The sequence below is a fragment of the Ictalurus furcatus genome, chromosome 24 (genome assembly GCF_023375685.1).
Source record: "Ictalurus furcatus strain D&B chromosome 24, Billie_1.0, whole genome shotgun sequence".
Classification (NCBI taxonomy): Eukaryota; Metazoa; Chordata; class Actinopteri; order Siluriformes; family Ictaluridae; genus Ictalurus; species Ictalurus furcatus.
This window is the reverse complement of record NC_071278.1, coordinates 13,338,129-13,360,356: the sequence shown is the minus strand read 5'-3', so window position 1 is coordinate 13,360,356 and position 22,228 is coordinate 13,338,129. Positions and strand designations below refer to the sequence as shown.

General features: G+C 39.1%; 2 protein-coding genes across 3 annotated transcripts; one reads left to right on the top strand and one right to left on the bottom strand.

Moving 5' to 3' along the window:
* Window positions 1-3,730: 3,730 nt before the first annotated feature.
* On the bottom strand, window positions 3,731-11,764 carry klhl43 (kelch-like family member 43). Of its 2 annotated transcripts, none has more exons than XM_053613173.1 (6): window positions 11,510-11,764; window positions 7,604-8,225; window positions 7,022-7,368; window positions 6,378-6,677; window positions 6,119-6,294; window positions 3,731-6,018 (listed from the first exon to the last, which is right to left on the bottom strand). In XM_053613173.1, the coding sequence occupies exons 2-6, from the start codon at window positions 8,013-8,015 to the stop codon at window positions 5,271-5,273; spliced, it is 1,983 nt and encodes a 660-aa protein (XP_053469148.1). In that variant the 5' UTR covers window positions 8,016-8,225; window positions 11,510-11,764; the 3' UTR covers window positions 3,731-5,270. The 2 variants fall into 2 exon arrangements, with proteins under 2 accessions (XP_053469148.1, XP_053469149.1); XM_053613174.1 differs by having other exon boundaries at window positions 11,515-11,764.
* A 1,127-nt stretch (window positions 11,765-12,891) lies between these two features.
* On the top strand, window positions 12,892-22,039 carry eloa (elongin A). The gene is made up of 12 exons (XM_053612752.1): window positions 12,892-13,040; window positions 13,849-13,905; window positions 14,656-14,768; window positions 15,634-16,112; window positions 16,257-16,528; window positions 16,669-16,792; window positions 16,944-17,096; window positions 18,842-18,939; window positions 19,069-19,249; window positions 20,286-20,421; window positions 21,124-21,269; window positions 21,387-22,039. Exons 1-12 carry the CDS (start codon window positions 12,969-12,971, stop codon window positions 21,446-21,448), a joined length of 1,893 nt encoding a protein of 630 aa, XP_053468727.1. The 5' UTR covers window positions 12,892-12,968; the 3' UTR covers window positions 21,449-22,039.
* Window positions 22,040-22,228: the final 189 nt, after the last annotated feature.

Genomic DNA, 22,228 nt, shown 5'->3' with positions numbered 1-22,228 from the left:
TATTGCCTCCTTCATGTCATTTTTAAAAAAAAATGAATGTAAACTTTATGCCCATTGCTTTTAGTTTGTGTGCCTGTCATGATAACTACTTTTGTTGGACAATTTATTGTCCCAGAAATTTAGATAACGATATTTTATGCCACTGATTATAACTTTCACTTAAATATTTATAATTTGAATTATATGCGAATTCTAAAGACATTATTTCAGTTAGTGGATAATACTAGTGAACACCAGATTTTTAAATCAACAGTCCACAAGAGGGCGCAACAAATACAAACTAAACGGTTCCATGTTATAATATTGTTTATTGAACAAACCTGGCTGTTTTAACACTGCATATATTTTAAAACTAAAGTGCAGAAGTGATAAAATCAGAAGATTTATCCTCGGCTCTCAGGCCAGTTCCAGTGTTCATTTTCACACTGTTAGCCTTTTTTTTTTAAATCAGAAGACAAAAACTATCCTTTAAATTCAGTCAGTATTTTGTCATTTATTATTGTACTCTGATTAAAATGACCTTGAATATTAGTGAAAGGCATTTTAATGGGGGAGAGTGCAAAAATTAAACCTCGTATTCATTTAAACATGCATCAACAAATATGAAAACTACACTTGTTGTGTAAACCTGATCTGAAATATTAGTGAGACACTACTGTAATACAATATTGTAAATTCTTTACTCACTGTCCGTGTTTTAGTGTGTTACTATGGAGAGAGCGTATTCACTTGAGCATCTGCATCATTTTGTTCAGAAGCAAGCGATATTACATTTATGTTGTGTAAATGTCTGATTAACCTACGTGTATAGCATGCATATGGGTGAGTTACTTAACCCTGTTCAGCTTAAGCGGCTCAAGCCCTGACATTATTGGCTATGACTGTGTTTATTTGAAACGCTTGAACTATTATTTCTAGATTTTTATTTTTCAAAAAACATTGTTAGTGCATTAATATACTAAGGCATTGTTTCAACATTGTTTTAATTAAAATCGGTTTTGGGCCTTGCTGCACACTTTAAATTTGAATTTTGTATTCAAATGTGTGTTTTTATCTTAAATTCGACGGATATTTGAAGTTTGAATTTTAATTTGACAGCCCTAGAGCAGACAGAAGCAGCGTGAAAGTCTAAAATGTTGGTGACATTCTTATGTAAACACGCGCATGTAATCACAATGGCAGTATCGAGGTTGGCAAAAGTGATCGAGGTCATGTCCATTTATCGTAGGATAAGTCAATAGCGTAATTATCGTGACAGGCCTAGCAGCATATGCAATTGGGAGTGAGCAGATAAGTAGTTTTGCCAGTCTTTACCTTCTGAAAAGTTGTGTTCAAATAAAAAGTTGTGTGATAAGTGTTCACTTTTATTAACACACAACTTTTTATTTGAACACAAGTGCAAATATTTTTTAAATAGCTTTTATTTCCGTATTTTAAATGTAGTGGAAACGTTTTTGATAACTGCTGTGCATCTGCGTTGCATCGAGTCAACCCACTTCTGGCACCTAGAGACAGGTATTTCAGCCCAGGAAGAATGAACTACATTCCACAGTTCCTGTGAGTTTTTGGGTGTCGCTTCAGAAACTGTTTTTATTGTCACCCCACAAGTTTTCAATGGGGTTGAGGTCAGGGGATTCAGCTGGCCGCTCCATTGCTTCAATCCTTTTTGTTTGGAACCAAGATGTTGCTCGCTTACTCGTGTGTTTGGGGTCGTTGTCTTGTTGAAACGCCCATTTCAGGGGAATTTCCCCATTTCAGGGCAAGTATTTTGATGTATTCAAACTGATCCATGACCCCTGGTATATGATAAATAGGCCCAACACCGTAGTATGAAAAACATCCTCATACCATGATTTTTGTGGCACCATGCTTCACTGTGTTCACAGTGTACTGTGGTTTGAATTCAGTACCCGGGGGTCACCTGATGTACTGTTGATGACCACTAGACCCTAAAAGAATAATTTTACTCTCATCAGTGGACAAAATGTTACGCCATTTCTCTTTGGGCCAATCGATGTGTTCCTTGGCAAATTTTAACCGATTCTGCACATGGTGTTTTTTTCAACAATGGTGCTTTATGGGGGCTTCTTGCTGATAGCTTAGCTTTGATCAAATGTCTTCTGACTGTAACAGTACTTACAGGTAATTTTAGATCGTCTTTGATCTTTATGGAGGAGATGATTGGCTGAATCTTTGCCACTCTGACTATTCTTCGGTCCATTTTAACAGTTGCTCATTTTCTTCAGCGTGTTTCGAGTTTTTGTGGCCATTTTAAAGCATGTGAGATCATTTTAGCTGCACGTCCTATACTTTTCTGCACTTCTTTATACGTTTTCCCCTTTCCAATCAATGTTTGATTCAAATGACATTGTTCCTCCGAACAATGTTTGGAACGGCCCATTTTACTTAGCAATTCAGAAGGAAGTATATTTTATAACAATGTGTGAAACATTAGCCTCCCTTCTTCCTTAATAAAGGACACTTAATGACACCTGTTTTTTCACAGAATGAATGAATTGTCTAATTAAACTCCACACTGCTATTATTTTGAACATGCCCCTTTCAATGAATGAGTCAATTACTCAGAACAAGCAGTGGTTCATCAGGTTACTGATGTTGTACTGCTATTTTTTTTTTTTTTTTTTTAAAACACAATTGTACCTCTTAAACATTTTGTTGGGCCTGTAATTCATCCCTTAAATTATTTAGATTTTGAGGTTAAAATAGTTATTCCTGTCTATTTCCATTGTTTCATGGTCTGTAGAGCTGATAGTTGACTTTAAAATCTGCTCCTTGGACTGCTCCTGTTGTTTTTTTTCCTGTTACCTGATGGCACTGTAGTCAAAAGGAATATTAAACTACACCCAGGCAAAATGCTAAAAGAACTGGACAAAAAAAATGACAGTAAAATCTGTGACCAACTGCAGTTTGTTGTACACTGACTCGTGATTGTGATCAACACACAATGCAAGTAAGTGCAACTTGAGTAAAAAGAGCCTCGTGATATTTGCCATGCCTGTTTCAAAGCTTCAGATGAATCCGTTTGTCTCTCCATAACCAGTGGGTGAAGTTTGTTTTTGCTGATCCTGCAGGTGTATTACAGAGAGTTTCTCTCAGGATAACACGGAGTACGTGGGTCTGTTCTTTCCTTTGGGATTTTATTGCATTAAATAAAGCAACATATTCTTGATTTGGGTTTGCAGCAGCTCCAGGTTGCAAAACGCTTCTTTCTAATATGGGATCTGCTTATATTAATGTATAAGCAACTTCTCCAATCAGCTATTAGGTAACGAAAATTCTGGAGAAATTTAACATTGTCATTGATTCATAAATCATTAAATAAATCACTAATGTTCAAACACAGGGCACTAGGAGCCATATTGCTGAACTTGTAGCATGAATATACAGTAAATGAAAATGAGAGTCTGCATGGTGGGTTGATGGATTGTGATTCTGACAAAATCTTGTGTTCATAAAGGAGATACCATGTTGGCATTTTATATTATTGTCAAATATTACCATATGTGGTATATTTGACATTTTCAAAGGGTAAAAATAGCTCTAAAAATATTAACCCATTTATGATATAAAATTAACAACCCAACTTTATGGGTTAAATGGGTTAACCCAAAATGTGTTCTGTCCTATATTTACTCAGCCGTTGGGTTAAAAAATAACCCAAATTGTTTATTTAGAGTGTAGATAGAGGCAAATTGGATATTATATGGCAAACCCTAAAATGAATCTTGATTTATTATTATTTATTGTTATTTATTATTAAGGCTTTCAGTGCTTGTTCCACCATTAGATCAGTCAGATTTAAAGTGACTAATTTATAATCTCAGAGTAGTTTTGGGTTGTAAAGATAACACGAGACATGTTATGCTTTGATCAGTTTGGCTTTATTCAAGTGAAATCCTATACTAGAGAATTAGTGCCCTCTGCACCATTTGCCATTAGCAACACCTACACTATTATGTCTCCATTCAGCACAAAGCATAAGCCTTAATCAGCTGGTGACCACATTATAAAGGGAACATTGTACCTAAATGAAACTATCCACATTATCAATGACACTTCTTCTTGCTTTAATTTCACTTTTCAAAATTCTCTCTATGTCTGGAACAGCATTCTCTCTCTAGGATGTTCACTGGTTCTCTTAGGAAGATAGCTGGGTTCTGTATACAGTTGAATGGAGTCTGTGATATCACTAGAAATGCAGATGCATGCAGATCCAGAGAAGGGGAAATGGTATTATTAATCCATAGGTCATCATTGCAAATTATTAGCTACAGTTTTGAGTTGTTGACTATCTTTTTGTAGAACATACTGGCATTTCATTTTTACCATCTTGGAATTCTGTCTTTGTAGATACACAGTAACATGTTTTTGTTTTTCCACATAGAAATAGGAGACGCAAACATTTGCACTCAATTATATATGTTTGTTGTTTTTTTTTGTTTTTGTTTTTTTTTTAAGTTTGGGGAATAATTGATTTCCAAGAAGCTCAAGGTCATATTTTCTATTAATATGTCTGAGGGAACAGTGTCCAGCCATTGACCAACTCTCTCTCTCTATATATATATATGTGTGTGTATGTATACATTATGTGTGTGTATGTATGTATATATATATAATTTAAAAAAATGTATGTGTGTGCATGGGGCACTGTGAGGGACTGCAGTACCATCCAGGGTGTATTCCCACCTCGTGCCCAGTGTTTCCAAGATAGCCTCTGGTTTCACCACGACCCTGATAAAGTGGTTACTCAGTATGAATTAATGAAAAATTAGTTATTACTATTTTCTTCTTTTTAGTCCTTGAGGTGATCTTGGTATGATAAATTTTTGATAAATAATTAGACTACAATAAATATATAATAGAGTAATAGATATACTGAGATGGATATATATTATTTTAGTAAAACAATCTGCATTTGTGATTGCAAGGTGATAATTTGCAATGAATTTCTAAAACTCATTCTAACACTTGTGTGTATACCCACACGGCCTTACCCATTCACTTACTCAAATGTTTGTCCCATGCACTCAGTAGTTATGATTGCCTAGACATTGTCACACTGTTAATAATTGGGCCCTATTCTACACTAAACTCCCTAACATCCCTATGGAGTTCTACCATTCCATCTCCTTCCTTTAAATGTTAAATCCTCCCTGGCTCGTAACTGTCCACCCCTTCTCTGTTGTTCTCTTTCTCTCTCCCCCTCACTACTAATCTTGGCCTTATTCTTTCCTCCCTCCCTCCATCTCTCATGCAGTCATGCATGAACTCTGTTCTTCATGGTTGGGAGTGTTACGATGTTTGCGTGAAGTGTGACGTGGGGGGAGTGCCAGAGCGCAACAGGATACTCCCACTGTGGGCTCGGGCAGCTCTTCCCCAGCTGACCAGCTGTCGGTACCTGGGTCATAGCGCTGCACTGCTGACTTATAGCGCTTCTCAGCTTCATTCCATCCACCCACAAGATATAGCTGGTCACCAAGTGATGCCAGACCAGCCGTGCTTACTCCTAAGGGCAAGGAGGCGACCCTGCTCCACTGGCCATTCTCAGACGAGAATACCTCGGTGATCAGCACATCCACACGCTCTCCACTTGGGCCCAGCCGGCTGCCACCCACCACATAAACTTTATCACCCAATGTGGTGGAGCAGTGCCAGCCACGAGGCATCTCCAGTTGTGCCTGCTCACTCCAGGTGTCGGTCTGCACATTGTAGCTGGCCACAGAGCGAGAGTAGGCACAGTTGACATAGCCACCGGTCACTAGGATGTCTCCAGAGGGTAGGACAGCACTGGCATGGCAGCAGCGTGGCAAGTCCATGGGAGCGCGGAGCTGCCAGCTGTTGGTGGAGGGCAAGTAGCTCTCTGTGGTGGCCAGCAAGCCATCAGTATTACGGCCACCGATTGCATAAAGGCGCCCATTTGTGGCCACAAGGCTAAAGTGAGTGCGACGCTGACGCATGCTACTCAGGTGCAGCCACGTGTTAAAGCGAGGGTCATATCTGGGGAGTGGTGCATAGTGAGGAAGTCAGGTTGAGGTCATTTTAGTCCAAATTATTTCCTATATGAATGCTTTACAACACATTGCAATCTAAAGTGTACCTGCACAGAGTGCTGACAGCGTGTTTGGCCTGGTTTCGAGCATCGTTCTGGTCCTCTCCTCCTGCCACATACAGGAAACCATCAATCACAGCTACACACTGGTTAAAACTTTTAGCAGGAAGCTGGGAAAGATGGCGCCATGTGGCAACTCTATCACGAGAGTCTCTCCATAGTACCTAGAGACAAAATATGAATGAGAGAAATGAGTATATGAGAAACTACACAGATTAACAGAAGCAGTTGTGTATGAAAGGCTTACTTCTCGACTCAGGGCACGCTCAGTAAGGGAGGGGCGTCCGCCAATGGTTAGCAGAACAGTCTGGCTACCTCGGACCTTCGTGCGGCGGGATTGTAGTGTGTTCTGCTGGTATGGTAGCAAATGGTAGTTCATGGCATCCACCAGTAGACGGTGGCACTGAGGATCCTGCATCATGCGAGCAACAGGCTGAATCTCCCTGACCAGCTCACTGGCAGGGATAGTCTCGAACCGTACATGAGACAGTACGTCATAAGCGTGAGCCTGCCTCTTTGGATCAAAGTCCAGCCACTTCATGGCCACCTGGATCCAAAGCAAGGTTATAGATAGAGCTCCACATTGAGAATCACACTTGACTGTAATTTCACATATAGCATTTAGGATTCCATCATCTCACTTTACACTAATTTTATTTCTATATAGAGTATGTAAGTATTTATATTTACTGCTATTTTTAAAATACTTCTGTGTCAGACACATACTGTAATTAGGCCCTCCTCAGGGTCTGTGAATCCCTTCCTTTCCCACCTGTCCTGTCTTCCCCAATGGTATATACATTATTGATACTTACTGTATAATATAGCAGCTGCAATATGGCTATAAGTAGCTGGGACAGTACAAAGCATTTATGTTTGGTGTGATCCTACCTGGAAGGTGGTGACCTCTGAAGGCAAGATAAGATTGTCATCCTGCAGAAAAGCTGTGATCTGTTCTAGGGTGAGCTGAGTAAACTGGGGTGTCTCTGCAAACTGGGCAAAGTTTTCCATCACAAAGCGACGTGCAGAGTCCCGCACAGGGCCCAGGCTGTAAGCGGCTCCAATGTTCCACACGTACACACAGGTGTGCACATTTAACTCTGACATCAGGAAGTCCATGCACATCTGGAGGAGGTGGGGGATTTGCAGGGTGCAGGCCGCAGATACAGTACAGCCAATAGTGTAGAGAGACATGTGCACACGGCCAAGATAAGCAAAGGTGATCACATTGGCTAGACCTGAGGGTAGATTATAAATTGATTAATTTATGTGGCATAAAATGCCATTTAGGCTGAGGACTTTTCTTAAAAATCCTGAAATTGGTAGATTTACCCATTAAGTGTTAACATGAATTTGGTCAACATGTATGTAGAGTTTATATCATAATTGATGATGTTGGTGGTTTTGGTGAAATTATGCTAAATCTAATGCAATGTCAGTGATGACCATACACAAAAAACTGCAGCCATTTACCTAAAGGTGATAGGGTAGGCAACTCCAAGCGCTTGAGGCTGGGGTCCTTGGCTAGAACTTCCCGCAAGTACTGGCTGACAGAGGACATGACCAGCTTGTGGACATCGAAGGCCTTAGTCTTGCAAGCCAGCTCCAGGTCAGTGAGGAAGCGTTCCTGTCTCATACGGCTCAGCTCCTCCAGAAGAGCAGATCCATGTAGGGGACGAGTCATTTCCCCACCCAGGCCAAAACCCCTCTCTCCAGGCCGAATCACTGGTGGCAGGGTCATTTCATTGAGACGATTCAACTGCTCAATGCTGAGGGGCATTTCTAGTTTTTTTACCCCTGTCTCAGGGACCACTACCTCAGTCTCCAACTGTGCTGGCTCTGTAGTTGTCTTTTTGGGATGGGGCGCCTTCTTCTTGGGGGCCATGATGACAGATGGGCTAGTTTTTTTGGTTATCTATGTTAGTTACTGATGGCAGTGATTTTGAATTCACAGTAGTGATATTCTGTCAAAAATATGGTAATAATTTTAGAGTATTTTTAGGTGTTTTGTTAAGGTTTTAATGATTTTTGACTGATTAACAACTGACTGAATATTGGTGAGGTGGGTGGAGGGTTTTCACACAGCACACAAAACCTAGGAAGAAACATATTATGGTAGCATTACAAAAAGACTGCAGAACATGACATGCCTAGACTACAGCATACTTGTAATACATCATTCTTGAACTTGGAACAAGGATGATTTGCAGGTGCATGTGGTCTTGAGGAGGGAGTTGTCAGAATTACATACTGTTCATTACATTCTAACATGTATGCTGTCTTACACTGCAATAAATGATATCTTAGTAAGTGAAAATATCTTGAATATGGGCAAATTTATCTCATATTACTTATTATGAGATTATTATAAATCAATATAAGATTTTTATACAATATAACACCAGCCTGTTTAGATGCTTTCACATTTACATTTCAAGCCATACATTTTCTTATTCTATTGGCAGATTAGTTTGCTTCTTTCTAAAAACAAAATTAAAATTAAAAGAATTGTCTGCCAATACTGTACAAGACTATAAAATGTCTAGAAATAGGTTTAATAACCATATAGTTGGTTAATTTTAATCTTATAATAGGAAATACTAGATGCTAAGATGCATCTAGATGCATCTTCATTTGCTAAGATGTCATTTTTTATGCATTTGATTCTAGCCTTTTTCTGCATTGTCACTTTGAATTTTGTAACTGAACGCTAAATATAAAGTACATGCACACAGGTGCAAATATATTTTTATATATAATATAAACTACCCACACATTCTCTTTCTTTTGTATAACTTATAATAATAATGGCACACTTGTAATTTGTATTATTGTAATTGTCAATAACACTCTAAGAGCAAAATCCTGTTTGTGTACACCTAAGCTCACACACACACACCTAGTTGGAGTATGATACCCAGGTGCAATCAAGTAACTATCTAAAAAAATATAAAACCACAGGAGAGCATGGCTGGAGCTGCACTGCTTAAATTACCCTATCACTGCCATCTGCCTCTTCCATGCTCCCCTGTGAAATCCCCCTCTGATTCCCTTGGGTCTCCCTCCACTCCTCATTCTCTCATTACACAAAGGTGTATCAGTTTGTTTGTTTTTTTCAAATTCAGGTACACATATGTTTGTAGGAGCCCATCTCTTGCACAGACATAGACTCACTTAAATGTATTATTATGGTACATAGCATGATGCATAAATGGTACATAGCATGTACTATAAGAAACTGAGAGGGAAATCAGTGGGAAAATTCACATAAATGTCTTAAGAGTTTGTCCATCAATTCCTTTCTTTTCAGTAATCACTGCCTCCTGTCTGTTGATCTGGACCTACAGTATACAGGTACACTGGGCACACAGCAAAGATAAACCCTATGTTCAGTATGGTATAATTTTAGAATTATGCATTGTGATTTTTTTAGACTTCTAGGAGCAGTATAAGTTTTTATCAAGAGACAGATGTCATCGTGGATGAGACCAGGGGGACTGGGTGAGCAAAACTACCATCAAAAAATCACTGACTAATATGACTAATAAATCACTTTTTTTTTCTAAATCCAATTTTTAAGTTCAGGACAGATTAAATTCCTTCCATGTCTTTAATAATCTTTAACCATAGTTTAGTGTGCAGTTAAAATATGTATAACTACCTCTCTTTAATAATGTACTTACTAAAGTACTTTTTGACTAATAATAGTCATGGGCTTTCTTAATATTCTGTATGTACACAGTGTGAATAAAGTTTAAAAAAAAATAAACACTGATTTTATTTTAGCTATTCTGAAAAAAATTGGTTTTAAGATTTAAAATTTTATGAATTTGTCTTGTATATTCCATTTTCTCAGTTTTATAATCACTGAGTTGTTTGGGCGAATGCTGTCAGTGGATTGCACCATCCTAACTGTCATAGCACATGTTACATGGGTACAGCCTGTCAGTGCTGTCTCACATAACACCACAGCTGCTGCTTTCTCTGAACGGCGTGAAGGACACTTAGAGCCATCATACAAATATACATTTACATTTAAATTTACGGCATTTGGCAAATACACAACCACAATCAGAGAGAGAGGAGAATGAAGATGTCAGAGAGTAAAACTATGTCCCAAATCATGGAACTGTGGCCAGAATTACACAATTACACTTTGTATTCCATCCCCATCTGACACATTACAGCATACTTACACTGAGACCAACTACGTACTAAGCCGAAATACGGATAAATGAGAAGAAGAGAATAAAGAAAAGGAAATTTGGTGACTGACACAGGCAGCAGCATGGAGGTTAACAAAGGTTGAAGTTTGGAAGTTAAGTATCTGATGTAGATTTTTGTGTTGGCTCATTATTCAGTTAAATATTTTTTTTTTTTTTAAATATTATTCAGTAACTACAGTGAAACTAATATGGAAGGTACATAGTTATGCAGAATGTAACTCTGAACTCACTCGTGGATGCTGGGAGGTTAGTAAAAATCTAGGTCTAATTTGTGAAAGGAACTTATGCTAAGCCACATTGCATAGCTGATGGAGAAAAATAGCAACTGATTAAGACAATTAAATAAGAATATGCACCACTAAATTGCACTCTCAGGTTAAATAGATAGATTTATATTGCAACCACAAGGTATTTCTCGGTGCTAGTTTCCCTGGATTAGCACCTGATTCTGAAATGTTACTATTTATGAGACACATTTAAGTGATAAGTGAAATAAGGACTGATTGGCCTGGCAGAGGAAGGAACATGCAATGATGGGATTGAAAAAGGGAATGACAGAGAAGAATTATGAGGGTAAAGTGAGATGAAAAGTAGTTACTGAAGGTGGTTTAGTGATACCGGGCAGCTGTCATGTGCAACGCTTGGCTTCTGATTGTAGGCCTATTGCCCACCACCCTAAGCCACAGCATGCCTTCTCCTATCTCAGTCTGTTATTTATAGAGACTCGAAAACATGCTGTGACCTCAAAATGAGAGGAATAACAAGTCCCCCCCTCACTGTTTTCAATCCAGGTTCTGGCCATTTAAATTTAGACAACCTTCCTGAGTTTATTTTGATCCCGATATATGTTTATGCTGTAATGCATGGCAGTTTTATGGTGATTAGAGCCTTGGCAAAATAGGTTTAACCCAAACTAAGACCAATTTACTTTGTTTCTTGTTTAAGATAACATAAAGATTCATAGGTTTGTAAATTGTTTACATTCATTTTCGAAACTTACTTTTTCAAATTTAAAATTCTACCGGAACAAGTCATTTTTCTCTCACTCCCCAAGCAAGACCTATTAAATGTAATATTATAAATGATTACTCATCCTTGTACTGTCTAATGAAGGCAAGCAGACACACATGTCTAAAGACAAAAAATGCATTACCTTACTTTTCCAGCTCTCTTTATCACTCTGTTCTCTTTCTTTGCTCTCTCTTTTTACCATTCTTAACAAAATCCTTTTCTGTTTTCTTCTTCTTCTGTGATACTCTATCCTTGTGTCCTCTGTCTGTCTGTCAGAGCACTGTCCACTTACAAGACTGAGGAAGAGAACTTCCTAGCTAAGCTACGTCACATTAACCCCAAGGCCTGAGCTCCACCTGGACCTCCATCTCCATATACAGCTAGCTACCCCTCCCCACCAAACATAGCCCACATCCAGGCCTTGAGCCTGAAATGGAAAGGAGGCGGGCATTACCGTTTTCTTCAGCCATGCCAACATGCTGTGCTCATGGGTTTTTGCTGGAGACTGAACATGGTCTCTATAAAATGTGGGATACTGTCACAGTTGTGATCATTCATCTTCAGATCAGATCTGTAGTGACACTTAAGACCTACTATTTGTTTTGGGGTAAACTAGTTAAGTGAAATACTATGTTTTTACATTTTTTAAACAAGGCATTGATAATAGAGCTCAACATTGGGAAACAACATATAGATGGTCAAAATTATTAAAGGTAACATTGATATTGAAGAGCTTGGGTGACTGTGTGCAGTTTCTGTGCATGTTCTACCCCATACATGTCTGTGTGAGTGGGTTTTCTCTGGGTTTTCCGGTTTCCTCTAACCTCTTTAAAACATGCCACGTGGGTGGGTGGATTGACTAAAATAAATTGCCCCTAGGCCTGAGTGAGTGTGTGTGTGTGTGTGGTGCCACCTCCCGTCCCATTCCGGCTGTGTTCCCAAGAGATGTTCTGTATCCTTGTTACCAAAAATGAGTTGACAGAGTGACTTATTAATATGGTGCGATTGGCCATAGATTATGCTTTAAATGATTAAATAACACCCAAAATGCATGTGTGTGTCAGTCTTATCAATTTAATTGTACAGCCCTGCTGACAAAAACAACAAACAAACCAAAAAAACAATACAAACCCTCATAGAATTTGTAATGTTTTTAATGGTTATAATGGGAATTGTATTGGTTTTAATGGAAACTGTAATGGTCTCTGTGTGTAATTTGTTGCCTTCATGGCATGTTGTGTCTAGTGGATAACATTAAGGATCACTAATGGTAATGGGAATAGTTTTAATGGTTATCTGGTGGTTTATAATGGTATTTGTAGTGGAAACCATTAGAATTTCTGTGATGGTTTGGATGTTTTTTTCCAGCAGGGAGATCACGCATTGATTTTATTACATATATATATATATATATATATATATATATATGTATTTCTTCCCCCTGAAATTAATTCCTGGCTACGCCACATAGCCATACACGTGCACGTCATAAGCCCCTTGCCTGCGCTGAGTGTGATGTATTTCCGGAATCTCCATGGATCAGACTGAGCAGGCGCTGTGTGGATGAAGTGGTTTCCGCTCACTGTGTACCAGCTGTAAACATGGCGGAGGAGCTATTGGAGGCAGTGGAGAAGTTGCAGTCACGGCTTTCAGAGAACCAGGAGCCTCGTAAGGTAGGACCAAGTCATTCAACCTCGTAACGTACACGCAGCAGCCCACAAATAAATAAACAAAACCGACCCTTTTTTAAAAATGTGTATCCATGTATAGGAGCGTTTCCGTGAATAACAATAACTCAGATCTAACCACCGATATTGCTTCCGTTTACGTTTAGTGCGACACTATGAGGACTCTTTAAATAGAGAAGTGCTAGGCAGAGTTTGCCAGCGTATACGTCTTGTCATGGTTGAGTAAATGATAAAAACCTATGTTTAATCGACTTGTCGTATTTTGACCGAGTGCTGGGTAGGAGCTGTGAGAAATGATGATCGAATTTTTTTTTTTTTTTTTTTTTTTTTTTTAAGAAAAAAACCTTACAGTAACAGACAGGCCGTGAATGATCTGATTTAGCAAGCTAACGAGATTGTAGCAGCTTTACAGAGGCAGGAAAAACTGAGACTAAAGTTCAACATGTCAGAACTCAAAGTCTCCGTTTATTTACCAGAGATTTCTGAAATTGTGCTTTCAAAGCTCGTGACGTTGCCAACCTATGTGGATAAAAATGATCTTTGTTTTGGTAAGTTGGCTAACTACAGTCCGTGTCTTGCAGGCCACGACACCTCATGAAACCTGGCATTTCCACGATTATTTTACAAATTTACACATAGGAATTATGATCTGTAATTGTTTTTTATTATTAAAAGTAATGTTTGAGATTTTGCTGCCAGTAACCTAACTTAGCTGCTGAGTGAGAATCCTGCTGTTTTGAAGTATTTGTTTGACATAATGAATTCATCTGTGGTTTATTTTTCTTGTGTTCAGCTGTTGAAAACACTTAAGAGATTGGGAGAGCTGCCTATGACGGTGGATATTCTTGTGGTAAGATGATTTTTTACCATGATTTTGTTTTCATTTCCGCTTCGGTTAGCTTGGTTGCCAAAAGAGACACTTGGTTATTTTGTAAATGTCATAAAGGGCTTATTCGAAAACATTCGAATGCTGTGGGTTGTGCTTCGAAGTTTGATTTCAACAAACATGCGTTGAAAATTGTTATTATCATGCCAGACGAATAGGGTTTTCACACACAAAACCTACGACAATGTCGACATGACAGTAGAGTTTGTTATTTAAAGTGAGAGAGGGTTAGGGACAGAACAGAGAAGAACAGCAGTAAATGTATAGTAAGCAACAATAACATAATGGGCCATTAAAACGTTTGCCTTTGCTGATATTGTTTTATATTAATTACTCAAGCATTTTGGTTGCTAGATAACCCACCACCCCTACCCCTCCCAGTATCACTCAAACCCATCACCCACCCCCATCACACCCGGTTCTCACCCAGAGCTTTCAGTCATGTTGGAATGGCTTTAGACTTGGCTTCAGTTGTGGCTTGTGCAAATATTTTTGCTGGTCCATCTCTAAAATGTCAGCATACCTTTGCCAGTACAGTATGTGAACTTACTTCTGTACACACATGAGCCTTCACATTATTTATAGAGAAATGTACTAGGTACTGGGTTTTCAGCTGTATTGTGCATTCACATTTCCTACTGATTTGATACTGTTGAATTCTTGAATACATGTGCATGTGTGATAGTGGCTTAATTGTGTTCTTCTGACCTACAGGAAACAGGTGTTGGGAAGACTGTAAATTCTCTGCGCAAACATAACATTGTTGGGGAGACAGCAAAGGATCTTGTGGCAAAGTGGAAGAAGCTGGTACCGCAGTCTGCAGATAGGTGAGCACTGACATATATGAACTTAGAGTGAAGACCAAGAGATGTTTAACTAAACACAGCAAGTTGGACTTAAAGAGCCACATGGCATCGGGATGCTATTGACATGTAGTACTGTGTAAAAGTCTTAGGCACATACAGGGAAATGCTGTAAAGCAAAATGCTTTCAAAATGAATGAAATAAAATGTTTCTACGTTTAAAAAAAAAAATACTATAAAGAGCAGTAAATAGTGGTAAATGAAACAGTCATTGTTTGGTGTGACAACCATTTGCTTTAAAAAAAAAAAAAAGATTAGTAGTCTCCGGTACAATTAGTGCAGTTTTATAAGTAAACGAGCTGTAAGTTTTATTGAGCGTCTTTGCAGAACCAGCCATGGTTCTTCTGGAGACTTTGACTGCTGCACTTGCTTAGTATTTTTGATGCAAAACCCAGCAGCCTTAATTGTGTTTTGCTTTTTTGTCTGAAAAGTGGTCTCTTACGTTATATGCTGCTTTCTTTACAGACATACAAACATTTTTCTGTAACATTTATTTTTGTACTGCAAAACTAATGTTTGGGAATCTAAAATGTTTTTGTACTGACTCGATAATGTAGAAATCAGAAAATATGAAATCTATACCAAAGTTTGTATTAAAAAAAAAATAGCGTGCCTAAAACTTTTGCACAGTTGTGTATCAGCATAGAAAGATGTGCAGCTGATCCTGATATAGACTTAATACAAAATTGCATAACTTCTTAAGCTTGCCAGAATCTTGGATAGAGGAGCTACATAGTACTGTAGCAACAGAGATACAGTACTGTTCAAGCTGTAAAACTGTTGCAGTCTTTAAAGGCGTTATTAATCGTGTGGTATCATTTTCTCTCAGCAAACCTAGTAACGCTAAAGAGGCACGCTCCCACTCACGTCCAGACAAGGCCAGAGGTTACAAACGCATCAGACAACCTTCACCAGAACAACCTCCACCTGTAGAGGATGAGGAGGATGAAGAAGAATACCAACAAGACTACTCCCCCTCCCCACAACACTACAGTGAACAGTACAGTCACAGAAATTTAGGGGGTTATCAATCAGAGGAATATGAGAGTCCGGTAGAAGAGCCGGTACCTAGTCCTCCACAAAAACAAATTGGACACAGCAAGCCACATAGGGAGCAAACCAGAGAACATGGCTCTCATTCCTCCAGGGAACAGGAGAGGCGGAGTCGCCCCGCTCAGGTTCAGAGTGAAACACAGAATCGCCATGATAATAGGGAACAGAAAGAAACCACGACACACCCATCCTCTAAACGAAGTCATCACTCCTCCATACAGGAAAGTAGGAAAGAAAAGAAAAGAGTCAGTGATGGTAAGTGTTTTGGAGATTTCTTTGGCTATTAATTTGACAGTAAATTGACTTAAGTTTTTTGTCCTTCATAAATGTCACATTTGTTAAGCAGAGTATGAGGTACATAAGAATAGAATACATTCCTGACTCTGTGGCTGTTTCCAGGCAGGGAAAAAAGAGACAAACCAGAGCCTGAGCGAGATGATGATGAGGATCATTCCTTTGAAGCTCCTACCATGTCTTTTGAATCCTTTCTGACATATGATGAACCTAGTCCCAGTAAGAAAAAGAAGAAACTCTCTCGACCATCTCAGCCTGTTACCCCTGCTGCTTCAGTATCATCCAAGTCCAGCAAAGCTAATGGAACTAGCTTTAAACGTCCTGAGCCATCTACCGCATCAGTATCCACGCCCACAGTACCGGAGAAACGCAGGAAGGTGAGGTCATTAGGCCAGTAGGTAACATCTAACATGAGTAATAGTTGAAACACTATTGATCATGACTTTCTCTAGGGAACACAACTTTCCCTGCTTTTTATGTGTTAGAATATAAGTTTGACATTTTCTTCATGTCTCAGGTTATCCCTCAGATAGTTGATGTGGTTCCCACTCTACCTGACATTCCTCTGCCAGCGATTCAGCCCAACTACAGACCCCTACCCTCAATAGACGTCACACCACTGTCCCCACAGAGACGCAAAGGTTGGGGTCTTTAATTTTGTCTCCTCATCATGTTTATTTAATGAAAACTTAAATCTGTCCAGCGTGTAAAGCATAGAAAAATATGATTGAAAATACCTTTGTCTTTATGTGCTCGTCAGGAGTCAGGGGTTTTTCTTTCTTTATCCTGTAGTTCCAATAGCATATGACGAAGAGGATACTGGCTTTACTGGGCGGCGTTTCAACTCCAAAATGGTGGTGTACTCTGGCTCAAAGACCTCATGCTTGCCCAAGATGATGACCCTATATGAGCAGTGCATTAGAGTTCTGCAGAACAATATTGACTGTGAGTAACATACTGAAAAATACACACATGTAGGGGTGCAGGACAAACCGATGGTTTACAAATGAAACAGAAATAAAAAACCTGAAAAATTTCCAGGGTGTATTCCTGCTCCATGCCCAGTGTCCCCGGGATAGGTTCTGGGTTCTCCGTGACCCTGACCAGCATAAACTGGTTACTAAAAGTGTGTGAATTGTGAGTGAGGTACAATTTTTACACCCATGGTTGACTACAGATTACTTTAGACTGCTGAAGCAGTTTGGTTTCCCAATGGAACGAGAACTGTAACTTTACCAAGAGGCACTGCCTCATAGGTCTTTGCGGTTTGCAGAGCTCCTACTCTGTGCCACTGCTTTAAAAGTTATATTAAATGCAGCCTATTATATTAACAGGCTGTTATATTAACAAGCTGTTATAACAGCAGTTATATTAAATGCACCCTGTTTCCAGTTGACCCATCAAAGTGCAACCAATGAGATGGTGTGGTACAGATCCCGAGTCATGATAGCAGTAAGAAAGGGAAACCACGCTGGCATCCTGTTAGCAGTGCAGTGCTTACAGGCGTAACGCTCCACTTTTTCACTTGAAATTGAGATACAGATTGCAAAACTGCATTCAAATAAACTGCACCTGGTAGCTACTTTACAGTTCGCTGCTTCACTACAGTGAATATGTAATGATGACATTACACATGTCTCCAGCCTCAGCAGCCTGTGTTTGAAAAAGCATAGGCTGCGTGTAGAAAAAAAAATAAAAAATTGCAGATTGTGTCAGCTTTCAAAACCTAGCGATGCATGGTGTTAAGTTTAGTTTGAAATGTTTGAACGAATGTCCTGTTTGATCAGTAGTAGATTTTCTTACCCTTTATAGAAAGCTGCGTAACTCAAATGAGATAATCTGTCATTTACAATTACAGTACTGGCAGATGCCCTTATCCAGAGTGATCTACACACATGCTTTGTTGTCTTCATCGAAACAGTGGTGCAGCAGAAAAGTGTTTGTCCTTTGCAAGTTCAAATCTCGATGATTTCACAGCCATCTGTGTTCAGGAGACAAGGGAGCAGAATTGCCCATGTTCTTTGGTTGGTAGGGATGGCTTTCTCTCTCCCCTGTCAATTACAGCAACACTAGCCAATGTTATGTGTCTGTGAGCTCATGTATGTGGAAGAGGGTAGATGAGCATGAGCAGCAGTTTGAAAAGATGTGGTTGGCTGGCTTCACGTGTCTCGGAGAAAGTACATGTTAGTGTAGATATAAAAGGAGTGTGTGTGTGTGTGTGTGTGTGTGTGTGTGTGTGTGTGTGTTTTCTTTTTTCTTCTTCTTTCTAATTCAGTTCCATTGGTAACGATTAATTTTGGTAGCAGTTTCATTTAACATCATGCCAAGCTCTTGTAGATGAACTTGCATCATGCAAATTCACAAACATTAGAAGTGTAAGCCAGCAGAAAACAAATGTGCCTGGGCTGTGGACTGAAATCAAATCTCATAATTACATTAGGGTGTTTTTGGCTATGTGCTTCTTCTCTTTGTAGCAAAAACATGAGACAAAAAATGTCTGTTGTGTGCAGCTTTTTTGTCCTGATGCGTACTTCTCTGTATGAGGTTTTTAAATGCCTCAGTGTTGGGTTGAGAACAGTCTGCCAACCAAATTGAGTCCTCTGCACAAAATCTCATGCTTCATAACAGCCACTGGTTAAAAAAAATAAATAAATCAGCATTTGTTGAAGTTGAAGTGTTTTCTTCTTTAGCAATTGATGAAGTTGGTGGTGTGCCTTATGAGATATTGGAGCCAGTTTTGGAGAGATGTACTCCAGAACAGTTGTACCGCATTGAACAGTGTAACCAGGTATGCATATACACAAAGGCATGTTCACACACACACACTCGTAAACAACCGAAAATGCATGACGATTTTTAGAGATGCAGGAGAAAGGGGTTAATGATGTAGGGATAACATTGTCCACATTTCCTCAAGTCTTTTATAGAAGAATCAGACGAGCTATGGATGCGACACTGCCAGCGGGACTTTAAGCGTGGGTCTCCTCAAGAGTATGAGTCCTGGAGAGAGCTGTATCTGCGCTTACATGATGAAAGGGAGGAGCGCCTGCGCAAGCTCACACAAAATATCAGCTCTGCCCATGCCAATAAACCCAAAGGTATTCACACTTCCTATCTGCATGGGTCTTACTGATGAAAAAAGAGGGAAACTGTGCATCGACTCTGCTTTGTACTCATGAGTACTTCCCTTGCAATTACAATTACTTACCATATACAATTGTTTTAATGACCTTATTACAGTTACCCTCCACTTTATTAGGAACACTGGTACAACTGCACATTCAAACCGGACTGGTTTGAGTTGACAGGAATTCTATAGTAATTCAAATAATCTCTCTTTACAACCATGGTGAGCAGAAAAGCATCTCAGAACGCACAACACATCAAACCGTGAGGTGGATTCTCTACAACAGCAGAAGACCACATCAGGTTCCACTCTAACCCACGGCTATCATGGAAACAGACTTGCAGAAAGTAGACAGTTGAAGACTGGAAAAAGACCAGGTGATTTTTACCCCCTGATCTACAACTGTCCAGTTTGGGTGAGCCTGTGCCCATGATAGCCCCAGATTTCTGGTCTTGGCTGGCAGGAGTGGAACCCAATGTGGTCTTCTGCTGTTGTAGCCCATCCACCTCAAGGTTTGATGTTTTATGCATGCTGAGATGCTTTTCTGTTCACTACGATTGTAGAGTGATTATTTGAGTTACTATATCCTTCCTGGCAGCTGGAACCAATCTGGCCATTTTCCTCTGACCTCAGCAAGGCGTTTCCACCCACAGAACTGTTGCTCACTCAATGTTTTATGTTTTTCACATCATTCTGTGTAAACTCTAAAGCCTGTTGTGTGTGAAAATCCCAGAATAGCAGCAATTTATGAAATACCAGCATCCACACCCCGATCAAACTCATAGAGATCTTCATTCTGATGTTTGATGTGAACATTAACTGAAGGTCTTGACCTGTATCTGCATGATTTTTTGCATTGTGCTGTTGCCACATGATTGGTTGATTTAGATAACTGCATGAATGTTCAGTTAGTTGTACAAGTATTCCTAATAAAGTGAACGGTGAGCGTCTAAAGGATAAATGAACTGACAGCCAATGTTAAAATTACCCGTGTCTTCCCCTGACAGGTCGGCAAGTAAAGATGGCTTTCGTGAACTCTGTTGCTAAGCCCCCTCGTGATGTTCGGAGGAGGCAGGAGAGGTTTGGCACTAAAAACGGTTCTACCAGCACCAGTACTAGTGCTGCGGCTCCCATCCGAGTCAAGTGAGTAAACTCTACATCAGCTTCCATGCTGAAGCATGCAGGTACACATACTGAATGTACATGTCTTGCATTTGTCGTGCTCAAAATAGCCTACAAAATTGTGACTTTAACAACTTCATAAAAATCATATCCCTGCTCATGTATAGGAATTATATTGCCAGAAGCTTATTTTTCTCATTGACAGAGCAAACGTCTTTTGTACCAAAATCAGATGCTAAAAATGAAATTCCACCATGAAATAATTGTGTATAAGTGGCACCCATTCAGTGCATCACTGTCTGTTTGTGTGAGAATGCCTTTCGTAGACACTGCAAAGTACCACAGGTGTTATGCTCCAACAGGGTCGACCTTACCAAACCACAGTGTTTTTACTGTGTATATTTAAATTGGCCTAAATGTATAATTGATATATTAAGGGTGCTTGAACTGGCATCTGTGGTATCTTATATATAGTTAAGGCCATATTCATATTATCATTTGGGCCTTCTGACTGCATGATATTGGTCAAATAACACAAGCTCAGCTATAATAAAGACATGCAAATTTGCTGTTTTAAAATAGTTGATATTTTAAGATGCATTATGGATTTGTGTTGGACTTTATTATAGATTAATGTACACTAATGTAGCTCTGTTATGGAGTACTGTACACTAAATTAGATGTCACCTTTTTAAAGTATGTCATTATAGTACTATATTTCAGAATCAGACCATCAATGCCACATAGCTCCTACAGTCAGTCGAGTGATGATGGCCAGTCTTCCTACAGCAGTCCTCCTGAGCCATCTCATTCTCATGCTCCAAGCAGCAGTGCTGGCCATAGTTCTAGAGACAAGCCACAGGTCAAAAGTGAGTAAACTAAAAATCAATGAGATGATATGATGCTTTCATCATTTCAGTGATCATTTATAAAGTCATGTTAGTGTGAGTGGCGTCTCTAAATTTCTTCCTTTTTCCCCCCCACAGAAATTGCCCCTATGATGGCTAAAACTATCAAAGCCTTTAAGAACAGGTTTTCTCGGCGGTGAAGGAAGAAGAGAAAAATTTTGTAGAAAAATGTCATGGGTATTGAGTCCATTCTCATGTTTAAATAATGCTTAAAGCTGCAATGCCCTCGCTCCTCTTTTTTTTATTTTATTTGTCATTTTAATTGTGGATATGCAGATCAGAAACAAACACAAAGACTTCTTGCCATAGGATGTGGTCATATTTCTCTCTTTTCAGAAGAATTGCATATTCTACATGACAGTACACTACAATGGGACATTGGATTTTATGTTTTCATTTTGGTTATTTAATTACTGTTGCAGACTAAATTCTCTGCATTTTGCTCTTAATGAGGACAGAACATCCATAACAGTGTGTTTGTAAGTGTTTGTTGTTTCAGTTTGAGTTCATTCACAGTGATGTAAACATAAATATAGTGGGAGAGAGTGAGAGGGATTAGGCTGATGATGAGGACCCAACACATCCACTCGACTATTTATTTTAATTCTATGGCCCTGGTTTCCCTTAATTTGGGCACATGAAATTTGAGGACGATGATCAAAATAATAATTTTAATGCATTTTAATAAATGTTATATGGACATTTTTAATAAAATGTACGTTTCCCCCTTGCGTTGTTTTTGTGTCATGGAGTCAACTTTTTTTGTCAGTAGAACAACCAATGTTTAATCTTTTTCAACAGTAATTCTCGTGAAAATCTCAATATTATTACATTTCAGTGAGGCTATTAAATAATCCAGGATTTGTAATAAGGGAAACGCCACTAAAACAAACACAGGATGAGTCCGAAATCGCGTACTG

Excerpts from the sequence above, each read along its gene's own strand:
- klhl43 (XM_053613173.1), bottom strand. The coding sequence starts at position 8,015 with ATGGCCCCCAAGAAGAAGGCGCCCCATCCCAAAAAGACAACTACAGAG. Across the intron at positions 7,369-7,603 it reads GCCTACCCTATCACCTTTAG|GTCTAGCCAATGTGATCACC; the intron begins GTAAATGGCTGC and ends ATCTACCCTCAG. Across the intron at positions 6,678-7,021 it reads CAGAGGTCACCACCTTCCAG|GTGGCCATGAAGTGGCTGGA; the intron begins GTAGGATCACAC and ends CTTTGGATCCAG.
- eloa (XM_053612752.1), top strand. The coding sequence starts at position 12,969 with ATGGCGGAGGAGCTATTGGAGGCAGTGGAGAAGTTGCAGTCACGGCTT. Across the intron at positions 13,041-13,848 it reads AGAACCAGGAGCCTCGTAAG|CTGTTGAAAACACTTAAGAG; the intron begins GTAGGACCAAGT and ends TCTTGTGTTCAG. Across the intron at positions 16,113-16,256 it reads AAAGAAAAGAGTCAGTGATG|GCAGGGAAAAAAGAGACAAA; the intron begins GTAAGTGTTTTG and ends GGCTGTTTCCAG.